Source organism: Nicotiana attenuata, unplaced genomic scaffold, assembly GCF_001879085.1.
Source record: "Nicotiana attenuata strain UT unplaced genomic scaffold, NIATTr2, whole genome shotgun sequence".
In the NCBI taxonomy this organism is placed as follows: Eukaryota; Viridiplantae; Streptophyta; class Magnoliopsida; order Solanales; family Solanaceae; genus Nicotiana; species Nicotiana attenuata.
The window spans coordinates 206,325-228,960 of NW_017671985.1; the positions used below are offsets into that span (position 1 = coordinate 206,325).

Sequence of the window (22,636 nt, forward strand, 5' to 3'; positions counted from 1 at the left end):
TAGTATTAGTCTACTTTTTGGATAAACTGATAGTACAAAATTTTTTTACTCTTCTTGTATATAAGTTAAAATCTTTTATTAAAAATTTATCTCGAAAGAATTAAATTAATATTCACTATAATACAAAGAATTTTTACATTATCATATCACGTTTATTTATAGTAGCAGATGATCTGTCTTAATTTCAACATTATAATTTATGAATTATTACTTCTAGATAGTTTTGAATGACCTAATAGCGTAAAAATATCTGACGTTATACCATTTAAATATTCTAGTACTAGTTCTTCGTCTGTTACTTCTCCAGAGGACTTGAGGAGTAGAATTAAGTCATTTCACATGCTAGGAAAGGATGGTGTTTCCAAGAGTGATTCTGCAGAAAAGAAACTTTCATGGCTGCGTTCTCAGATAATTGGTGAAAATATCGATTTTGAGACACCCTTTGGAAAACGTAGGCTTACTTATGCTGATCATACTGCTTCTGGAAGATGCCTTCACTATATTGAAAATTATATCACTAATAACGTCCTTCCTTTCTATGGTATGTTTCCCTTGGTTCTTTCTATATATACCCCAAAAATTTTACACTGTCAGTAGTGTAATTTAACTTCTGATTTTATTTTGTAAAGGTAACAGTCATACCAGTGACAGTTATGTGGGATACCAAACCACGAAAATAGTGAACGAAGCAGCAGCCTACGTGAAGAAATGCTTGGGGGGAGGAGAAGAAGATGCTATCATATTTTGTGGTTCTGGTTCAACTGCAGCCATTAAAAGGCTCCAAGAAGTCATGGGGATATCAGTCCCTTCAATCCTAAGAGAAAAGGTACTCACAAAATGCTTCGGAAATGAAACAAAAGAAAGATGGGTAGTATTTGTTGGCCCCTATGAGCATCACTCTAACATCCTTTCGTGGAGACAAAGTTTAGCAGAGGTTGTGGAGATTGGTTTGGATGAAAATGGCCTTGTGGATATGGAAGCTTTGAGAGTTCAGCTTGAGTTCTACAAGTCTATGAATAGGCCATTGTTGGGTTCATTCTCAGCCTGTAGTAATGTCACTGGAACTTACTCTGATACGAGAGCCATCGCTCGTCTTCTTCACAAAAATGGAGCTTATGCTTGCTTTGATTTCGCCGCAAGGTATGTAACACCGTCAGTGTATAGAACTAACCCCTTATAACATAACTATAATTAAATCTTTATGATAAAACATTACTTCGCAACCTGATTAAAGAAAATCGAATACCAATTGAAGTAGAGGGTTTCTTCAAACAACAAGGGGTAGGGTCAATGATTCAATCAAATGATACTGAGCATGTTTCCCATATCTTCTGGGGGGAAAAAGTAGGCTATTTCTTTGCAAAACTATGCTCAATTTCATACGTAGCAATTCCACCAAGATCTCAATGTGTCTGAGCCTGCTCCACGGATGTATAAGAAATCATATCTTGGGACGGTTGTAAGGCTAAACAAATTGCTTCTGCTCCACGAATAGAGGACTGTGTTAGTTGTAAGAGATGCGAATCCACCTGCTATCATAGGTTAAACTATATTTTTGGTTTACTGTATGCAACTTAAATCCTACTTGTCCTATTTCTACATGTTTCCAGTTTAGGGTATATATTCTTTAACCATTTGTTCTCATCTTGCAGTGCCCCTTATGCAAAAATAGACATGAGATCAGGTGAAATAGATGGGTATGATGCTGTTTTCCTTAGTCCCCACAAGTTTCTTGGAGGGCCAGGGACACCGGGAATCCTTTTAATGAACAAGGCACTCTATCAGTTGAGAACTTCACCTCCATCAACTTGTGGTGGTGGAACTGTTGATTTTGTCAACCCCTTTTATGAAAAGGTATGTCTTTTTAAAAGTGGATACGCCTTAAATAGCGCTATAAAACTATCTTCCCCGCATAATTACTTCGTCCAAAACTTGATAAATAATGGATTGCCCATCTACCCTTCTCGAGAAAAAATCACAAATAGCCACTTTTACAACTGCTATTTGAAATAAGCCACATTTCCAAAACTAGCCGAAATTTAGCCATTTTTATTGGGAAAATAATATTTGGAATAATAATTACCCCCAACTTAAAGCAGCAGACTCGCTTCTTCATCTATTTCGCTTTTTTTGAACTTCAGGACACTGTCCAGGAGTTCAGGTTTTGTATCTTAAAACTCCAGGACATTGTGCTGGAGTTAGAAACTGAAGAACAAGCTAAAAAGGGACATTATCCTAGAGTTCAGTTTTGTAACTTAAAACTCAAGGAAACTTTCGAAGCTGAAGAACAAGCTTTCCTCAGTCCATCAGAGTTGCTTTAGACTAAGATGCTAAGGCTGCAGATAGCACTGAAACGGAAGCACAATGATGCTACTATAAAGTGAGTTAGCTGCAATGAGCAAAAGAAGCTGGGATGACAAAACCAAATAAGTGGCTGCAGGTGAAATACCCAAATGGGTGCATTCTCATTTGTCAGAGTTGATAATTGTTTCAGCATAATATACTTCACTAAGACACCCAAAACTAAAAAGAGAAAAAGAAAGGGAACAAACCGTGGATCTTTATGTAAAGATTGAGCAGCCAAAAAGAATTAAATGAAAGTCATTGTTGGAGAGGACCTGAAGGGCTTGTTGCCATTGCTTTTTAACGATGCAATCAGAAAGTATTCTAGAAAAAATTTGAGGACACTGTCCTGGAGCTTTAAGTTGCAAAAATTGAACTTCAGGACAGTATTCTATAGTTTCACTTGTGCCCAAAAAGTGGCCAACCCATGCTATTTTTACACCCTTCTCCACTTAAATAAAAGACTTTGTATGTGGCAGGTTCGAATCCATAACGTGTGCCTAACCCATACATCATGTATTACACTCTTACCCACTAGGCCAAAGCCCTCAGGGCTATTTTTGCTTTCTTTCTCTCAGTTACAAAAAGGCACTCTGCATGGGGCAATACCATATCATCCCGAATCTTTAAAGAACAAAAACTATAAATATCAAACTAGATTATATAAACCAGAGTAAACTTTTCTGTGTTACAATAAAAAAATATTGGAGAAGAGAAATTATATAACTAATTGACACATCTAACTGTTTTTCTTCAGAAAATGTTTGCCTTTTCTGTTTACTTTCTTCTCTTTTCAGCTCAGCTCTAAGGATAGTTACTTGATTTATGATACAATTACCAGGATACAATCTATGTGGAGAACATTGAAGAAAGGGAAGAGGCTGGAACACCACCAATCATCCAGAAAGTGAGAACAGCTCTAGCATTTTGGGTGAAAGAGTTCATAAGTCACAAAGTAATTGAAAGAATGGAGCACAGCTACATTCAACTTGCACTAGAAAGGCTTCTCCTGAACCCTAACATACGGGTTTTGGGAAATGTAACAGCCAAGAGACAAGCTGTGCTTTCTTTTCTCATTTATACCACAACTCACTCTTCATCAAGTGATAACAGTGGTGAAAACAACAAGCTTTACCTATGGAGAGAGACGGGGAACAAGAAAGATAAGCCTCTTCATGGCAGTTTTGTCGCTAAACTGCTTAATGACTTATTTGGTATCCAGGCTAGAGGAGGGTGTGCTTGTGCAGGACCCTATGGACATACCTTACTCAAGATTGATGAGCCTCAGTCACTTGCCTTAAAAGCTGCAATCGAGTTGGTGAGTCTACACTTTACACATATGCATCTTAGGAAGTTCACTAAGTTTTCTAAATTCCATCTCTATATGGAGGGCATATTTGGTTAGTAGATTGTTGGGTACACTATAATTGAACTTCAAGGTTTTAGACATTCAGTATTTATTTGACATTTAACAGGGCTATACTGGAGTGAAGCCAGGATGGACAAGGGTCAGTTTTCCCTACTACATGTCCAAGGAAGAATTTGAGTTCATAATAGCAGCAATAGAATTCATAGCCATTTATGGACAAAGGTACCTTCCAATTTACCATTTCAACTGGAAGAGTGGTGCTTGGACTTTCAAAAAAAAGGCTTTCGAGGAGGCACTCATTGGGAAAGATCAAAATTGCCATTTTTGTGGCTCGCCAATGAAGGGATTGAACCTAGATTCCCACAACACGAAAGACAACAACCATGGAGAAGGCATCACAAAAGAAGGCCTAATTTGCAGGTATGTAAAGTACCTTGAGACAGCCAAGCGCATTGCTGAACTCCTTCCCAAGTTCCCGCCTCAACGGTCGATACCTGAAGATATAAACCCTAATTTTGTACCATTTAGAGTCTGAAGATAGTAAATCACATCGCTGAACTTATACTATTGGAAAGAGAATGCTTGTTCTCATTCTCCAATATGATCGTGCAGTTGTCTAATCTTTGGTACGGTAAATACAAGTGTTATTATATCTATCTATATTATTATAAAAGCATGAATACGACGATGGAAGACCAAAATAGCCCTAAAATATAACTATACTATTGGATATAATAGTAATATTATTATTTTCCTTTTGTTTTGAATTTAGTTTGATTTAGGAGAAAGAGCGTGTTTAGGAATTCTATTCAAATTGGTTTATGAGTTCCAATTAACTTTTCCATCTTTTAGTTTATATAGCGTTTGAATCGCCCATTATTAGGAGCAATGTAGCTTCAAAGGGTATAAAATACCGACTTTATGAGCGGACAAGGAGAGAATTGAATGTAGGATTGAGAATTTAACTAAAGTTATAATAATGTCTAATTTATTTTCAAGAAGATAAAATACCTAGGATATTAGGACCGAGGATTTAAATTAAAGTTTTTTTAATGGTTAATTTTAATTTTAATGGAGATAAAATACCTAGCGTATTAGCCGTGTTATTTATTTTTAAGGGAGAGAATGTACGAGTAGTCAATAAGCAACTTGTGCTGGTATAGCAATCATAGATAGAAGCAAAATATTGAGCGACAAAAATATATCAATTTTTGAATAACAATATTCGGATGAAGACGAAAAATACCTATTTGATTGTACCACACCTGTTACTATTAAATGAAGATTTTTTTTCCTTTGAATAACATTGTAAATGCAATCGATTTGTAGAGTTCCAAGGAAATCTTTTTGAAGTTGGGATTCAATTTTTTACTCCTACCGTCTCAAATTATCTATTGTGTTTCTCTTTTACACACCTCTTAAGAAATACTAATTAGGAGGAAGGTTGGACTATTTTATCCTTCTTTATGTTATAAGATATAATCTCTCTTCATTGAATATTTATTCTATTTATATGTTATCTCCATTTTCAAGAACAATTATTATTAAGGGTAAACTGAAAAATATAATTTATTCTGTCCTGGACTTCTAAAATGCCAAATAATATGAGACAACTATTTTAAGAAAACACAACAGATAATTTGAGACGGAGGAAATAACTTTAATTAACCAGAAATAGAAACTCTAAAAGTTTCAAAGCAAAACCTTATTTCTGTTGGGACTCATTTCCTTTTGTTAAGTAACAACTAATTAAAACTTAAATTCCGAAGTCAAACTTTATTTCTGTTGGGGCTAACTTAAGCAACGAGTAACTAAAACCACTAAGTTCTTAAAGTAAAACCTTTTGGCGGTGGAATTTAAAATACACAATTTCTTTCCTTTTTCTANATATATATTTCACTCAGTGTACGTGAAAAAAAAAGTGACGAACTTATTTTGATTTGTTCATAGATTGATCCAAGAAACGAGAATTGACTTCCTTAATTAAGTCTGTTGTTCCTTAGTAGCTCAGTGCCTTCGTCTTGAATCATTATTTAATCACAAAAAGAAAGAAATATCAAATTAAATGTCACTAACATGTTGCCCTAAGCAGCATTTTCTTCTTGTATACATGCATGCATTCAACGTAAAGGACGTGGATCCATGTTTACTACAGACTGTCAATAGTCAAACTAACTAGAAATAAGAAAAGCTCAATTAATTAATATAGTTGGGAGAATCTCTACAATAACATCTTCTAGTTGTTAAAAATAATCAGATTTGCTTATAAGAAATTTTTAATTTATCTACGTGTTTCACATATATCAAAGTGTTTATAAGCTAAAATTAGTCAAAAATTATCAGTCGGTTACCTCCAACTTATCAGCTTATAATTAAGTACTTTTGATTTGGCAAAATATTACTACTACTTTATCCTTAATATTCTTTCCTAAGTATCAAAATACTCTTGGCCAAAATAAAACTCCTGACTGTTGATTTTCATTGTTCATTCTTCTCTTTGTACATTTATGTTTTAATTTATAATTTTGTAAATAATTTTAAGGACACATTAGTCATTTTAGCAGATAAATTGTTTATCGACACATTCTCATCACTTATTTATTAAAAATAATTTTCAATACTTAATACTTATTAGCTACTTATAGTTTTTAATTTTTTCTTGAAACCTCCGTTTGATTGGTTTGTGTTTTATCCCCAAAAAGACTTCTTAATTATTGCTGCAAAATTGCAGACATCAGGTAGTAATAATGCCCAAAAACTGATCTTCTCCTGTTAAACTGCTAATTTATTTATAGTATCTAATGCAGATTCTTGTACCAACCAATTTTGGAAATTTCTTAAACTATTGAAAACTCTTGGCTTTGAACAAATTGGTTATTAAATTATTGGCCAAACTAACAAAATCTTGATCGCATACAATGTCTAGGGACGATAACAACGATGGTGCCAAGGTGGTGACAATGATAACATTAATAATGATAACAACATCATTCCTCATGAGTCAAAAGATTTGGTTTTAACCAGGAGATTTATGTCCAATATAATTCATAAGGCTCCATTAAATTAAGTATTTACAGTCAAACAAATTTAATAGTCTCTTAGGTAAATCTGGTACTTGTATTAGGTTAGGCTGTCTAGATTACATCCCTTGAGGTGCGGTCCTTCCTCATAAGATTTCATTTTTGAATTCACAGCTTTGAAGCTTTTTAATGGATGTCAATGGAGTTTTTATTGGATTAACATAGTTCCCAATTCAATCTACTCGCTTTTAATTAATACTATTTTGTTTATTGATTTCAAAAAGCTAAAGAATGATAACTAAAATGATTCTCTTCATCAGAGCTAATTTCTTTCTTATTTACTTCCTCGTTTTCATAGGATCTGAAGTAAGAACTTTCCTAGGTACTAATCGTCTCTCTTTTTTCCACTTAACACTAGTATCATTTCTTTAGTTAATCCACATGAAGATATTAATATAAGAATACTAAGAGAGAGAGAGAGAGAGAGAGAGAGAAGTCCAAAGCAATAAAATAAAGAGAACAACAAACAACTGGTCAGAGTGCAAAGAAAATGATTATGAGAGAGGAGCTATACGTGAGAGAACGAACTTACCGAATTTTGGTGCTCATACAATGTGAAAAAAATCCAAGTTTTCTAGGACCTATACTTGAGAGAACGAGCTTACCAAATTTTGGTGCTCATATTATGTAAAAGAATCTGAGTTTTGACCATTATTAACCCCTTAGAAGCTCTTGTACAGTCGATGTGGGAGGTTATATATCTCCAACATAAAATTATTCTTTAACCAGGAATCTAGTAGCAGCCAATGCCAGAGTAAAGTCCCTTGGTTCAATTCCTGAAGTTATTACTCCCAGGGCCCATTGTTGCATCCAAGTAACAGAAACAGAGAGAAAAAAATTTCGACAGATAACGTGAACAAGTGCAAGCGATAAGGTGGGTATCCATTGCGTATGTATTATCACCTGTTCTTATGCAAATGCTTGACAAGATGTGAAAATGATGGTCCTTCGAGCTGACCAGCTTCCAGCTTATCAAATATTTCAACTAAGCCTTTCCTGCATAATTTAGCAGATAATTACGTTGCTTTTAATATGTAGATGAAGAGTCCAAGGCCACAAAACTTGATCCAACATGCGCAATTTCAAAGTTTTAAGGACTTCTATATGACTCTTCCCCATAAGAATGCTAAGCTGTTTCCCCAACAGCACCTCCAACATGCCAGTCAAGATGAACTTTCATCTTACCATAGCACTCCCTGATTTGTAGGTGAACTTTTCAGCTATTTCTATCCCATGTACTCATAGCCTCTTTGTGAAGCATTAAAATATAAAAGAATGGTTGATTTGTGCCCTAAATGAAGGCACTGGTAACACCTCAATAAAGAAAAATTCCAAGCTTAGCAGTGCTAAAAGAAAACTTGAAAAATCACCCTTCTAAAATTGATAATATCAAACAAAAACTTCACTTGCAAACCACACGAACTGAAACTCTATACCAACCAAAAGCAACAGCAATATTTCATTAATTAATTGAGTACCTGTCAGGAGTGATTGTTTTTCGGTGGCCTAAGAATCTGCGGTGCCCCTCAACTGCTCTTGCCATATTACCTGAGTGTGATGGAATGAAAACGTCACTCTCCACAGAGATGAGATAATCGAGTGCTGCAGTTTGTGAGGCATGATTGGCAAACCCTCTCAGTTCTTCCGGCGTTGCCAGCATTTCCTGCCATCAGTAAGACATTTGGTTTGGTAGGTAGAATACACTATTTGTGAAAGAAATTAACTTCGAGCTGCATGACTGCCAGAATGATAAGGTGCAGGTGCAAACCTTGAAAATAACATTAGGAAAGCGAGATGTGAGCTCTGAGAGGTGAGTGTTACCACCATAAATTTCTCCAGCAGCAATATAAATCAATGTTGACGGAGGATAACCAAGAGCCTGAAGAAATAATCCAACCTCCTTCGGAGTGAGAGGGCAGAAACCATCAATTCTCTGTTCAGTTGAGTTGATAACCTTAATCTTCCAATGATTTGTATTCTCTCTAGTCATGGATGAGTAACATTAGATATAACATAACACATTGGTTGTCATTCTAAAGAAAGATCATTGCTACAAGCCTACAACTGAAGAAAAGGGAAAAGATCTAAGCAGAGTCCGCCCTCTTACAAGAAACCATGACACCAGATGAATTGGAGCAGTTGCTTTGATGTTAAATAAAATACATAGATGACATTTTGACATGCATACTATAGTATGTGTCTCACAGAGCCTCTGTGTATGAGTAAGTTGTACAGAAGAAGAGCTTCTGAAATTTCACAATTCAATTTGAAGGCTCTAAATATCCTGTGTAAGAGAATACACTTGTCCTCGTGGTTATGTAAGGATTTCCAAAGGAAACATAAAGTCCTAGGCCACTTCACTCATTGCCTGAAGGTTTTTGGTTGGATGCCCAGATTCTTTCAAAATAGTACCAGGCAGGCACAGGTTGTTCAAGTTTCACCGTCACCCATTATTGAAAAGAATTTTTACGTGCTTGCGCTATGAAAAACAATCAGGCATGCACGTAAGGGGATGTGTTGAAGACATATTTAAGTAAATTAAGAGTGTGCACTCTCTAAAAGCTCAAGTTTTTAGATGAGATGGTCAGACATTTCAACTTGATATCGGCGCCAAGCTCAATCCAGTTATTGTGTGTCTCAATGTTGGAACCCCATATTATGTTGTCCATGCTCCAATTGGCAGGATTAGGCGTGTGGGGGTTTAAGTGTCTCATATTGGTGGAAGTATAGGTCGTTTGTCTCCTTATAAGGTTTTCGGCAATCCTACCTCATGAGCTAGCTTTTTAGATTGACTCAGGCCCAAGGTCGATTTCTTTACATGGTATCATAGCCAAACTTTGGTGAGCCGCATTCTCTCTTCTAGTTCTATTGCTCTGATGCTTCTCTCCCTCAACTCAACCTATGGAGTTGCGCTGTGCTTCTCTCTCTTTATTCAGCCCATTGAGCTACAAACTTTGCCCGGCCCACTTCTTAGCCTGCTGAGCCTACTATCCTCTTAGTTCCAGCCCACTCTTTAGTCTGTTGAACCTAATCTCTCTCTCTTTATATACATTAGGTCCACTCTTAAATCTTCTCAACAAAAAAAGGACAAATTTCAGTGCACGGTAACGCAACAACGGGGTTACACATGCAGGAAGGTGTTAAATAATACACTTGCCCCTCATCTGTTATGTAAGAGTTTCCAAAGGGGTTTATAAAGCCTTAGGCCACTCCATCCATTGCCTTAGGTTTTGGGTTGGATGCTCAGATTCTTTCACAACCTGTATGTATAAACTTGTGATCAAGGAACTTGCCGCTCCTAAATAACCTACACGCTATGATTGAGACGCAATAATCTCATTGGGCTCAGAAAAATAAACAGATCGAAGAAAGGTGGTTTAGCCCTCCTTCATGCAGATAATCATTAATACAACGAGCTTAATTTAAGGCATACATTATAGGAAAATCATGACAAAATATGATAGTGATAATGAGAGAGTTATAGATAACCTCATCACCCGGAGCTCCTCTGCTTCTGCATCAGTAAGACCGTACGTACAGCCAGTAAAAGACAGCATGTCCTTCTCATATCTCAAATGGAGTGCAACATATCTATTTGCTCTTGTTCGGAGCCGGTCCACAAGCTTCTGTAGTATCATCATCATCATGTATTACGAAACCCTAATTAATGAGGAATTCTAGTTGGAGACCTTACAAATGAGATCCAAAACATAAAAGGATGTAGATAAACTTGAATTTAGGGTGGCAAACAAGTGGATCGGATCGGATGTGGGCGGGTCAAAAACGGGTAATGCAAAAACGGATACATTATCCGACCCGACACATATTTAATACGGATAAAAAACAGGTTAACCGGTGGAAAATATGAATATCCATATTATCCATGGCTTCTTGAATATGATCACTTTTGGGAGAATTCCTAGCCTCCCAAACTTGAGGAACCCCTAATTTGAGGCATTACAAATGTAAAAGTTAAACCCATTAGTTATCCATTGGTTATCCATTTTCTAAGTGGATAATATGGTTCTTATACATATATGACCTGTTTATAAAAGGTTCATTATCCAACCCACTTTTAATGATAATATGGGTAGATAACTGTTTTCTTTTAACCACTTTGCCAGCATAAAGAGGCATGAGAATCCTACACCTAATATTACAGCATATTTATTTCATAATTTGAATGCCATTCTTAATCAAGTAGATCTGGACACTAAAAAATTTAGTGGAAATACCATAGCCAACAAAAAGATTCAACGTAGTGTGACTATCCAAAAGGGAATCGCAAAACTACATACCCCCTCCGTTTCAGTTTATATGACGCAGTTTGACTTGGCACGGAATTTAAAGGGGGGAAAAAGAAGATTTTTGAAACTTGTGGTCTTGAAGGTTAAAGGGTAAAAGCTTTGTGGGGCCACAACATTTGTGCGGCTATAAAAGCTTTTCATAAAGGGAGAAATGGGTAAAATTGAAAGTTTAAAGTTAGATTATCGCCAAATATATAAATGTTTCATTTTTCTTAAAAGGGAGAAATAAGGAAAGTCTATCATATAAATTGAAACGAAGGGAATAAGTGTTTCTGGTGTGACCAGAACAACTATACCAAAACTGTAAGCAAATTTCTCAATGATTGTTCTAACCTTTCCAAGTCTCTCAATAGGAGGAGAGAAGCGGAGAGCATTATATAGAGCACGACATCTTAATCTCTGAATATCAAGAGGCAGTTCATTGTTTGCAAGGCGAGAATCAGATTTAGCAACATGAATTACCTGCAATTAAGATGCAATAAGCCAATTTTCAATTTCAGACATATAATTTGCTAGAGAAGACAAGAGAAAATTAGGATCAAGTCCCCCGAACAAAAGGAAATGGAAATGGAGACTCTTTGATTATGGATTATATTGATAATATCAACATAATAAACTGATAAAGTTAATAAAACGACAATTCAAATCCGCTCCAGGATTTGATAAATTTTGGGATTAAATGTCATCTCTCTGACATCTCATAGTAGCTGATACTTTTAGAAGGGCTTTAATAACTGACTATTGAAAAGGCAGTTAATTTTTTCTTGCCTAATAAATTCCAATGGTCAATAATAGTCTTCCATGTACAACAAGGAATCGGACTGATAAATATTCACAAGTTTTTGGTAGTAATGCATCCATATGTTAGCACCACCTGGAGTCAAGCATTGGCAGTGATATAATACACTCGAAGTTTTTTATTTTCTGCTAATAATGGGTGAAGATGTCCCTTATTTTCCATTGAATTGAATAACATAACCGAAGGTTATTTATCATATTATTTAATACTTTCATATAAAAATCAGAGGGTTTATTGTGTAAATGTTGTTTGGAAAGAGACACTATCTTACTTGGTGCAACAAGAAAAACTGATTCACTACGACCACCATGAACACTACTAACATGTTGAGCATATAGATATATAATACAGTTCAGCTAGAGAACACATTATCATAATAACTTCACCAACGACATCATGTTCCATGGTCGTCCATTTAAATATTAACAATTTCCCTTGACAGCAAGCAAGGGCAACAAGGTAGCAATAATTTCTTGTTTTGGGTCCATTTCAAGAGAGAGATTATGATAATCTACTTCTAAGAAGAAGGTGATAGGAATAAGATTTACATGCCTGATGCTCCTTCCACAATTGCGTCATTTCTTCATAGTAACCCACTCCTGACCATGACGTAAAGTGCTTCCTAGCTCGAGGTAATGATTCTATTTCTTTGGGAAGCTCTTTAATAATCCTGAGGTCCCCTTGTAATGTTTCAATGAAATGGTTCTCATCAAATATATCTGAAAATGTACTGTAAATTAGCCCATTAGAACAAACAAGAGTAAGTATGTTTAGATAAAGTGAAAATAAAAAAGAATTGCTAGAGATTAAAGCACTCATCAGCATTCTAGAAGAAACAAGAAAAGGCCACAAACAGTCTCAGGCAATGTATAAAACATTTCTGAAAGAATGACAAGCAATGTAAAGTTGTGAGAGACACAGTAGAGAACAAAATATGACCTTGAATCTTGCCAGAACGATCGCTTGTCCAATTGAGGAATTACCAAAGTTGCATTCATTACGTGTGCCACTGCCACCATGTCAGCTATCTGCAAGTAAAAAAAAAAGAAAAAGCAAATTGACAAATTAAGACTGAAGGGAAAAATTCATCAACATACAAATATGTGGAGACATATTTGCTTAAAAAATGGGCATGACCACAATGATATTTCAATAATGAGATGTGACCACATCCACAATCAACAGCATGAAAAATTCGCAAGTCAGCTCTCTACAAGTCATGGCATAATCGTCTTATCAACGAAACAGCAAATTAGCAAAACTTAGAAGCTTATGGAACACTAGCTCTTAGTAATTCAGGTGACACTATATCTTTCACCAAAGAGTAAATCTTATATCATTTTCCAGCTGTACTTCTCCAATAAAAACTAAATTCTCCTACCAATCATGCCAGGCTTTGTCTTATCTTCTACTCAGCTATTTTAGCCAAAGCCAATATAGAATTTATTCAGCTATTTTGCCCACAACTTCGTATGAGACTGCTTTTTCTTGTTAACTTCTCTTCTCCCTTTATCTATGGATGCTACTTCCTAACATATAATTCACTCCAAAACTGTGAATAGACTTTTTAAGGAACCACATTTCCAAGCTGAAGGCTTCTTAATAGCTCATCTTCAATCATGTCAACATGTTAAATGATACCCCAGGAATCTGCGCAGAATCATATACAAGCTACCACATGTCCACTAGCATTTCCAAGTTGGGCTAATTCAAAATGTTTAGCTTGTTTAACCATAGCCCGAGTAGAACAAAAGCTATTCCATTGAAATTTGTGGTTTAAAACAAGATGATTATGTGTTGCACAGTTGGGTCTACAAGAGTGGGAAGAGAAGTCCAAGGGCGTCGAAGTTTGCACCTCTAGCCGTTATGTGGGTGATATGGAAAGAGAGAAATAGCAGATTTTGAAGGGGGTGAGCTAGACGTTGTAGAGTTGCAAAATAGTCTTTTTTTCTGTAGTTTATTTTTGGTGTACCTATGAGGTGTCTATTTGTATAGATGATTTGGTTTCCTTAGTTGAGAACCATATTTCGGTGTAGGTTCTCTTTGTTCCGTATACTTCTTTTAATAAAATCATCTACCTTATCAGGAAAAAAAACAAGAATGATTATGTAACATACAGAAAACGGAAAATAGAAATCAAAAAAAAAAAAAAAAAGATGAACTTACACCCGTCCTCATTTGATTTAATCCCCCATTACTTTTTACAGTTAAGTAGCGAGTCCATCCTAGAGCAGCTGGACAAGAAGAATAAATTCTGCATAAGACTTTCGAGCGGAAAAAGTTGTGGCACATAAAAATTTCATATTGTGCCTGAGGTGGTACAGGCTATGTTGCGCGGACTCTCCAAAATGTTGCCACACCCGTGTCGGATCCTTAAAAAATGTACTACCTTTGGAGGATCCGGCACGCACCCGGCGATATTTTTGGAGAGTCCGAGCAACATAGGGTACAAGTCAAGGAGATTGAGATAGAGAAAGCAGAGGAAACAGCAGGCATGATATTTTTCTTTTATGACCAAGAAATCTGCTGTTTCAGCTTTGAATCAGCACATGCATGAACTGATAGCACCATAAGAGTAGATAGAAAAGAAATTGTTTCCCAAAATAACTATGAACACCCCCTCCCCCAAAAAAGAAAAATCAGGAAAATCGAGATCTTGAGAAAATCCAGATGAGTATCTCCTTTATAGAACATAGAAAAGCATTAGTGCTCCCAAAAGGAAATGGAGATACTATTTCCAGTTTAAGTTGCAGGTAGCAGATGAAGCACAAGCTATTCTAATAGAGTTTAACCTTTATATCTCACAGTTGGCTTGACGCATGAATGTAAACCATGGCTGTGTGAAGCTTCCCAGACAGAATTATCTGCATTCTGCAAAAGACAGGAGACATTCTCACTATCAGGAGTCTATAACAATTATCATTATGAGAGCTAGTCACTGATGCAAGCAAGACACCAAAACACTACGCAGACAACTCCAAACATTTTCAAACTGGCCGGACAAGTTACACCAAGGACAAATGAAAAATATTCCTTAAGATTCTAATTTATCTGTTATACAAAGTACATAACTTACATATTTGCTCTTGTATAAGTTGGAAGAAATAAGTTGAATAGGGTTGACCCTAAAAGAAATAAAACTCATAAGCACGGGAAAAGGACGAAACAATCCTAGAGCAAAATACATGTGGAAACAAATTAAAAACTTATTCCTTAGAACGACAAACATGTATACTTGAAATATCTAGCTACTATAATGCTGATGAATCCTGAAACGAAATTTCTCAGCAACTATCCCAGTACAAAGAAAAATCATAAAAATGGAAGAGAGATATAAAAACCAATAGCATGACATAAACTTGTTATTTTCCTTTCTTTTCCAAAAGGCTCCTTATCATTCTTCAATTGCTTATTTTGCAGGAAGCACTTAAACAAGTACAATTAAGACAAGCCACAAATATACATTCTTCAATTGCTTATTTTGCAGGAAGCACTTAAACAAGTACAATTAAGACAAGCCACAAATATACAAAAGGTGAAATACATAAATGGCCCCTTTATGGCTATATGTTGTCCACAACGACCAAATAGACACCTCAACTGACCGTATTACTAATTACACACTTCTTCCCGACTGAAGTGCGACCTCGTGAACCCCTCACGCTGACATGGCAAAGTGTGTGCTTTATATTAACATTTGAGCGCGTGAAACCCTTAAAATTAAGTTTTTTTCTTTTTCTTTTTTAAAATTAACCTGACTTTATGTGAATCCCACTTACCTTCATTTTCACACTTTCTCCTTCAATTTTTTCACCTTCGATTATAAGTTATGAAATCAATTTTTGTCATTTATGAAATCAAGTTTTGTCATCTAATCACTCTCACAGTGTCTGATTATAAGGTATAAAGAAAAGGAAAATAGATTTGAAAGAGGATTAATTGGTGGGAACTGAAGGTGACAGTGGGGGACTTGTCGGCGAGGAACAGAGTCGTTGTCGCCGGATCTGCTGTTGTAGCTGTCTGCTGCTGCTTTGATGCTTTAAATCTCTAACCTTTACGGGCTTGACCGCTGTTGATTTAATTTTTCTATTTCCAATTTGTTGTTATTTCTACTGGATAAGTTATTTATTTGTGGAGATATTATGATGTATTCATCTTAGCTCGCCTCATTTGTGTATGTAGTTTTTCTGTTAATGAGCATTTATATATCCACCAAGAAAATTTGGCAATGACATGTAGGCATTGACGAGATCAGAGAGCTTTTGCTTGTGTAATCTCTTGTGTACTTGGGTTGTAGGAGCTCTGTCAATTCAAATTTTTGGTCAGTCCGGTAAGACTCCATTTCTGCCGGCCTGGAACTCGCCGGAAGTTTGGATTAATTTTTTGGTTGCTTTTGTTTTAATTATTACAAATTATTCATGTTGTTCTTTAATTGGTCCATTTGATATGTCATTGGAAAGTGTAACACACGCATATGTTTTGCTGCACCCGGGTGTTTACTTGGTACACTTAATAGCCACTTGAAGTATTTAACTTATCCATCAGATCGTTGAAGATAACTTTTTTTTGATAAGGTAAATAATTTTATTAAAAATTAGGGATTAACCCCGTGTACAAGCCGTATACCAAAAAAAGAGAACCTGCAAAATAAAGGGGTCGTTTATGTATTTCGCGTATACAAAATAAAGGATCACACACACGGCACTTATTTTACCTTTTAAGGTACCAAAACATGTTCACACTATTTCATAAAAATTTAAGGAGTAAAGCTCATCCTATCATTTGAAAATTTTTAGGAACTAAAGCCCTTTTTTACTATCACTAATGTCGTCTCTTTTTTCTTTCTTTTTTCTTAAAACAAATTGAAATTTCACTTCATATAACAAACAGAAATAAAACTTGAAATTTATCCAACATATTGTTGGATAAAAAAGAATTGTGATAGGTCGATGGCCAGCAAAAAATTAGTTTAATCATGATGAATCCTCTGAATACTGAACACAATGGATTAAAACTATTCATCCAGCTCATCATAATAAATTTGGAATTGAGGTGTAACTGATTGATTGAATATTCATTGCCTTTCTTGCCCCTACACTTTCTTCTTGATAATTCAAATTTCTTGTTGTGTTGTGCCAAGGAAAGCAAGCAAATACTGAATCAGAAAGCTCTTACCAAATTGAAATGTGAAGACAAAAGATAAGCATATCTGCCACAAGGCCTATTTACATACTACCAATTTCAGTTCTATATTAGGTTATCACCACTAGGCCTCTTTAAGTTGACAATTTGCCGATTTTGCCTTGTTTTTTTTTTTTTTATATCGTTTACCCATGTTAAACTAGGAGGTCCAAGAACTATGTCAATCCACAAAAGCATTAAGTAGGATGATAGCAAATTTCCATTTTTTATAACGAGTCGCACGATAACAAACTCAGGAGAAAGCATTTCAAAAGTATCCCATACCGCAAGCATAGCGAAAACAACTGAGAAACTAAAGAATTTTCACAGAGACAGGTAAGAGTTTCTAAGTCTTAAAGTTTCTGCAGTAACGTAATCTGAACAAAACAACACTAAGTTAGCTTGCAACATCAACTGCGACTTAGGGTAAGTTGACTGGCAGAAAGTTGGCTAGCAACTTGATTCAATTTTAAATAAGTTGATTTTCAACTTGATTACTAATCAGAGTAAATCCTTGTGCCTCTATCTCTATTATTATTATTATTATCATATTTTGTTTTCCTGTGTCAACCAAATGTAATTTAGCTCCAAAATGCTGACCACCAATTTCAATCCAAATAAGAAGCTAAAATTCTCAGAAATTTAACAAATTATCCAGATACTTTCTAGGCCAAATTACAAAAAATAGCACATATCACAATTCACAAATACAAATAAATGAATAAATAAGTAATTAACAGACCTCTTCGGATTCGGGCTCCTTCTTCTCCGATACTACGAGAGGCTTTTGCTCATCTTCTGATATATCTTTAGAGTACAAAAAGAAAACGAATATTGAGAAAACAAAGAGGAGGAAAATGTAGAGAGTGATTGAGAAATGAGATGTTCTTCTTGTTGTCCTATGGCCTCTGTTCACCATTTTTTTCTTTAAAAAAAAACTCGAAAGAACTCTGCTGCTATATTTCTAGGCTGATCAATGGCTACAAAATTTAAGCATTCTGTTGCTTAAAATTTGAAGTATCAAATTGTGAGGAATTTATTGGTTTGGGTTGGGATTCTGAATCAGTGTTAAGAGTTGGAAGACGATATCAGAGGATGTTTAAGTTTGAGAAAATTGCACTTTTGCACCCCCTACTTTATAGATAATTCTTAGATTGCCCGGATTTCTTACACTGGTCCATCTCAGCTCCATTTCCTTTTTTTTCTTTTTTTATGAAGGCAGTGTAACATGAAATATATATTAATTTGTAAAACATGCAATATGTTATAAATAGAATTTTATTTATGGTGAATATCTATATTTAGAGAGATTCTAGGGTTTATTACTTGGTGGCTAAGTCACCCTCTCCCTATAAATAGAGGGTTCTATTCCATTGTAATTCATCCCAAAAAGCAATAAGAATTCTATCTCTCTACTTTTCTCTGCAATACTCTTCTTCTTTTATTGTTCATAGTACGTTATCAGCACGAGACTCTAACCAATTGAGTAGAAGCTTTGGGATTGAGCATAATGATTGTCAATTGTTCCATGAACTTTATTCATAATTAAATTCTGGATTTAAGGTAAGTATTTTACTGTATTTTTCTCTTTTATTCTATACTTTGATTTAGATACAAGCAAAGACAACAAAGTTTGATTATAACCCTAATGGAGTTTGTATGAAATTATAACCACCTGAAGTGGTAAAATTTCTATGCCTCGCCATGATCAAATTCATGTATGATTGTGGGCAAAGAATTGAAAACCCGTCCCATTGAATTTGCTCCATTCTCATTCCCTTAAAAGAATGTGATAGCAGTATGTGACAAGTCTGAAAGAAGACAAAATTATTATTATGAATGTATCAATGGATATGGACGTGGCAATAGACGAAATTATAATCGTCATCATTTGTGGTAATGAGAACAATAAGGATTCTTAAAATAATCTTTCACTCTGTGAAAAATATTTGTCATCGATTTGACATGAGATTTTGTAAAGCACATATAGATGATTATGGTCCATTCATGATGTGAATGTGACAACATCTTATTTATGAATACATATTCATTCTTGAAAGAATATGAACGTGCTAGTGGTAGTGAATATACCGCACTCACCTCTAGAAGGAGGTTTGAGAGGAAATAAGAAAATAATGTCATTATTATGGCATAAATGGTCATTGGTCACGTACTTATTGTACGCCAAAATATTTTGGCATTGTGATTATTAAAAGACAGCGATAATGCAAGAAACAGAACTTGCATATAATTTTGACCATAACCATAATGGTATAACTTTCTCTTTAAAAGAGATATTCACCATATTGATGTTGATGAATATGTGGTAGTACCAAATTAATTGAGAGCTCTGGAAGAGCCAATTATTACTGTTTTGGAGAAATAAAATTGTCGTTGTAAGTCTCAAAGAAACTTATTTAGTTTCTAAAGTATTCGCGAAAGCGGTTGGTTATATTGAGACTATAAATAAAGGAAAGATTTAATATCTTCTATTACTACAACTTATAGCTGGGTAATATATATGTGAAAAGGTACCCGCTTTATTCTCCAGTTTGTACTACACAAATAAAAGAATACCACAATAAAGTGGATGTTTATTGATATTAAAACCCATATCATAATAAACTTGGAGTTTATTGATAATTGCACATGTCATGGTGTAAACCTGAACTTTATCAATATTGATAATTTATTCAGTTGGCATAATTAGTTTAGCCATATCAATTTAAGTATGATGTGCAAAAATAAAAGAGAATTCACATGGGTAAATATTAAAGAACTAGAAAGTTCTTTACGAATTCTCTTATGTTGCATGTTCTCATTAATTAATATACCAACTAAAATTGGGATTGAATCCATGAATACTGGAAATATCAAAGGTGAATATGGGCCCATTCACCTGCCATGTATACCACATAAGATGCATCTATGAGATGGTTACATGTGCGATTATTATTAACCCGCAACCTGGCCGGTGTTTGCGAGGTAACTTGCTCACTAATTTAATTTCGAGCATAATTTCCAGATTTCCTATTCAAGATAGTTTATCTTGATAAGTTGGTTTACATCACAACTGGTTTAGCAAGATGATTTATTGAGTGCCNCTTTCCTAGGTACTAATCGTCTCTCTTTTTTCCACTTAACACTAGTATCATTTCTTTAGTTAATCCACATGAAGATATTAATATAAGAATACTAAGAGAGAGAGAGAGAGAGAGAGAGAGAGAGAGAGAGAGAGAGAGAGGGAATTCCCAATTCAATTCCTAATATAATGGGATACTCATTAATACTAAATTGTATATAATTGGTCAATTGTATATCAACTTGTAATTAAGTTAAAACCTATTTTAAACATTGAGGGTAAATAAGTTTCTAATGTAGTACATATTGGTAAAAATATTAATCGAAAGACCCAGAGACCCGCTCACCCAACCGTTTAAATTAAATCTTAATAGGTAGATAAAATATACATAATTTAATGGAGTATATAATATGTGTCTAATCGTATATAATCTGTGTGTACTGGTTAGAAAAAGTAAACCGAGAACTCGCTCGGCATCCAATATAGTAAACTGAATAATAGTGCAAAACTTGACAAAATGTAGTCTTAAATTCGATTTATAATTTGACCGTAAAAAAAGTAGGAAAAAATATAAATAGGCAAAATTTAAGAAAAAACTTCACAAACCTAACAGCAGAAGGTATTTTACACATGTGGCAATTAAATAAATACATTCCCTGGCAGATAGCTTAAATCATGTACCCATAATCACGTACCTCAAGCATTAATTTCCTTAAAAAGGAATTAAGTTACACTATAAAAAAGACTTGTACTTATTTATTATTCACATTTATATTATCTGTTCGTTCTCATTTAAAAAATGAAATAAAAGTATGAGACCAAATAATCTGGAATATAATGTATAACAATATACATATAGAAGCTGTGACGACCCAAAGGGTCATCACCTGTATTTCAACTCCCTCTGTACTTCTGAAGCCCTGGAAACCTCATTTGAGGTTGCCTCGAGTTGTGTGCGCAGTCCGGGCGCGTAGCCGGAAAAGTTTAAATATGAAATTTGTGAGAAAAATTGTTTTCTGAAAATAATTAAAGAATTTAAAAGTGTTACATGTTTTGAAGACTGTGCTGTCGGGCTCGTATTTTGGTTCCGATGCCCGGCACAAGTCTTAAATATGATTTAAGCAATTGCTGTAAAGTTTGGTAAGATTTGGACGTCATTTGACGTGTTTTGAGCTTGAAGCAGTAAACTTGATGTTTTATGAAAATAGGAAGGAAATCCTCGGTCTTGAGGCCTAATTTGATGCTTATGATGTTGTTTGGGCGATTTGATCGCACGGATGAGTCCGTAGGATGTTATTGAGTTAGTGTGTATGCTTGGTTGTAGCCCCGAGGGCTCGGGTGAGTTTTGAGTAGGTCCCGGGAGGCCTTAGGCTTAAAGTAGCAGCTGTTGCAGTGTTGCAGGCCCCAGCGCGGCCGCAGTCATTCCCGCGCGGTCCGCGCTGGAAGCCACGCGGCCGCGGTGCAGTCCGCGCGGTCCGCGTGGCCAGTTTCAGAGGGGTCCTCAGCCTTGGTTTGACCAGCTCGGCCGCGCACCAAGTTCGTGCGGTCCGCGCTGGGAGATTCAGAGAAGACCCCAGGTGCAAGACACCAGCGCGGCCGCGCACCAAAATCGTGCGGTCCGCGCTGGGTAGGTTCCGAGAGTTGTTTTCCCTCCCTTCCTCGGCGCGGCCGCGGGGCATTTTTGCGCGGACCGCGCCAGTCCTCCAGCAAAGTATATAAATCTGGGATTTTCAGTCATTTTACACTTTTTCAAAACCCAAAACATAAGAGGCGATTTTCCAAACGATTCTTCTTCTTCAAAATGATTGGTAAGTGTTTTCTAACTGATTTTCTTTACTCCTTAACATCCTTAAACATAATTTCAACTTCAAAACAAAGATTTTAATGGGGAACTTGGGAATTTAGGGTAGAACCTAGGTTTTTCTAAAATTGGGGGTTTTGGACCTCAATTCGGGGTCCGATTCCAAAATAACTTTCATATTTGAGTTCTTGGGGGAATGGGTAAACGGGTTTTGGTTCGAATCTCGGGTTTTGACCATGTGAGCCCGGGGGCATTTTTGACCTTTTGGGGTAAATTGATGAAAAAGCTATAATTAGTCATTGGGTTGGATTTGTTTAGCATATATTGATATCATGAAGTCCTTATTGCATAGATTTGGTCGAGTTGGAGCCGAATTCGAGAGGGAAAGCAATTGTGGAGGATTGTATTGGCCGCAGAAGTTGAGGTAAGTGTTTGGTTTAACCCTAGCTTGAGGGAATAGGAGTCGAGTCTTGTTTGCTAATTGCTAAATGATCGAGTACGGTGTATAGGCATGGTGACGAGTTCCTATACATTGGGGTCTAGCATGACCGTGAGTCCTTATATGTGAGTTGTTTGGATATTGTTATGCCTCCATGTCATTGATGGCTTCTATACGTGGTAATCATATTGGGAATGATACTGTGATTGTAGAACTTCGTGGAGCATTGGCTCAG

The 22,636-nt window shown here is 35.7% G+C and overlaps 2 protein-coding genes across 2 annotated transcripts; one reads left to right on the top strand and one right to left on the bottom strand.

The window, feature by feature from the left end:
• Positions 1-284: 284 nt before the first annotated feature.
• LOC109211182 lies at positions 285-5,267 on the top strand. The gene is made up of 5 exons (XM_019374684.1): positions 285-541; positions 630-1,140; positions 1,653-1,854; positions 3,185-3,661; positions 3,819-5,267. Exons 1-5 carry the CDS (start codon positions 340-342, stop codon positions 4,245-4,247), a joined length of 1,821 nt encoding a protein of 606 aa, XP_019230229.1. The 5' UTR covers positions 285-339; the 3' UTR covers positions 4,248-5,267.
• Positions 5,268-7,681: 2,414 nt separating this feature from the next.
• Positions 7,682-18,178, bottom strand: LOC109211180 (uncharacterized protein At1g04910). The gene is made up of 10 exons (XM_019374682.1): positions 17,822-18,178; positions 14,691-14,769; positions 14,065-14,132; positions 12,838-12,926; positions 12,451-12,628; positions 11,433-11,561; positions 10,282-10,418; positions 8,561-8,774; positions 8,271-8,455; positions 7,682-7,788 (listed from the first exon to the last, which is right to left on the bottom strand). Exons 1-10 carry the CDS (start codon positions 17,996-17,998, stop codon positions 7,692-7,694), a joined length of 1,353 nt encoding a protein of 450 aa, XP_019230227.1. The 5' UTR covers positions 17,999-18,178; the 3' UTR covers positions 7,682-7,691.
• Positions 18,179-22,636: the final 4,458 nt, after the last annotated feature.

Coding starts and splice junctions, on each gene's coding strand:
- LOC109211182 (XM_019374684.1), top strand. CDS start 340: ATGCTAGGAAAGGATGGTGTTTCCAAGAGTGATTCTGCAGAAAAGAAA. Junction 1,855..3,184: donor TCAACCCCTTTTATGAAAAG/GTATGTCTTTTT, acceptor TACAATTACCAG/GATACAATCTATGTGGAGAA. Junction 3,662..3,818: donor TAAAAGCTGCAATCGAGTTG/GTGAGTCTACAC, acceptor GACATTTAACAG/GGCTATACTGGAGTGAAGCC.
- LOC109211180 (XM_019374682.1), bottom strand. CDS start 17,998: ATGGTGAACAGAGGCCATAGGACAACAAGAAGAACATCTCATTTCTCA. Junction 12,927..14,064: donor TAAATCAAATGAGGACGGGT/GTAAGTTCATCT, acceptor TTTTACTTGCAG/ATAGCTGACATGGTGGCAGT. Junction 8,456..8,560: donor TTCCTAATGTTATTTTCAAG/GTTTGCACCTGC, acceptor TACTGATGGCAG/GAAATGCTGGCAACGCCGGA.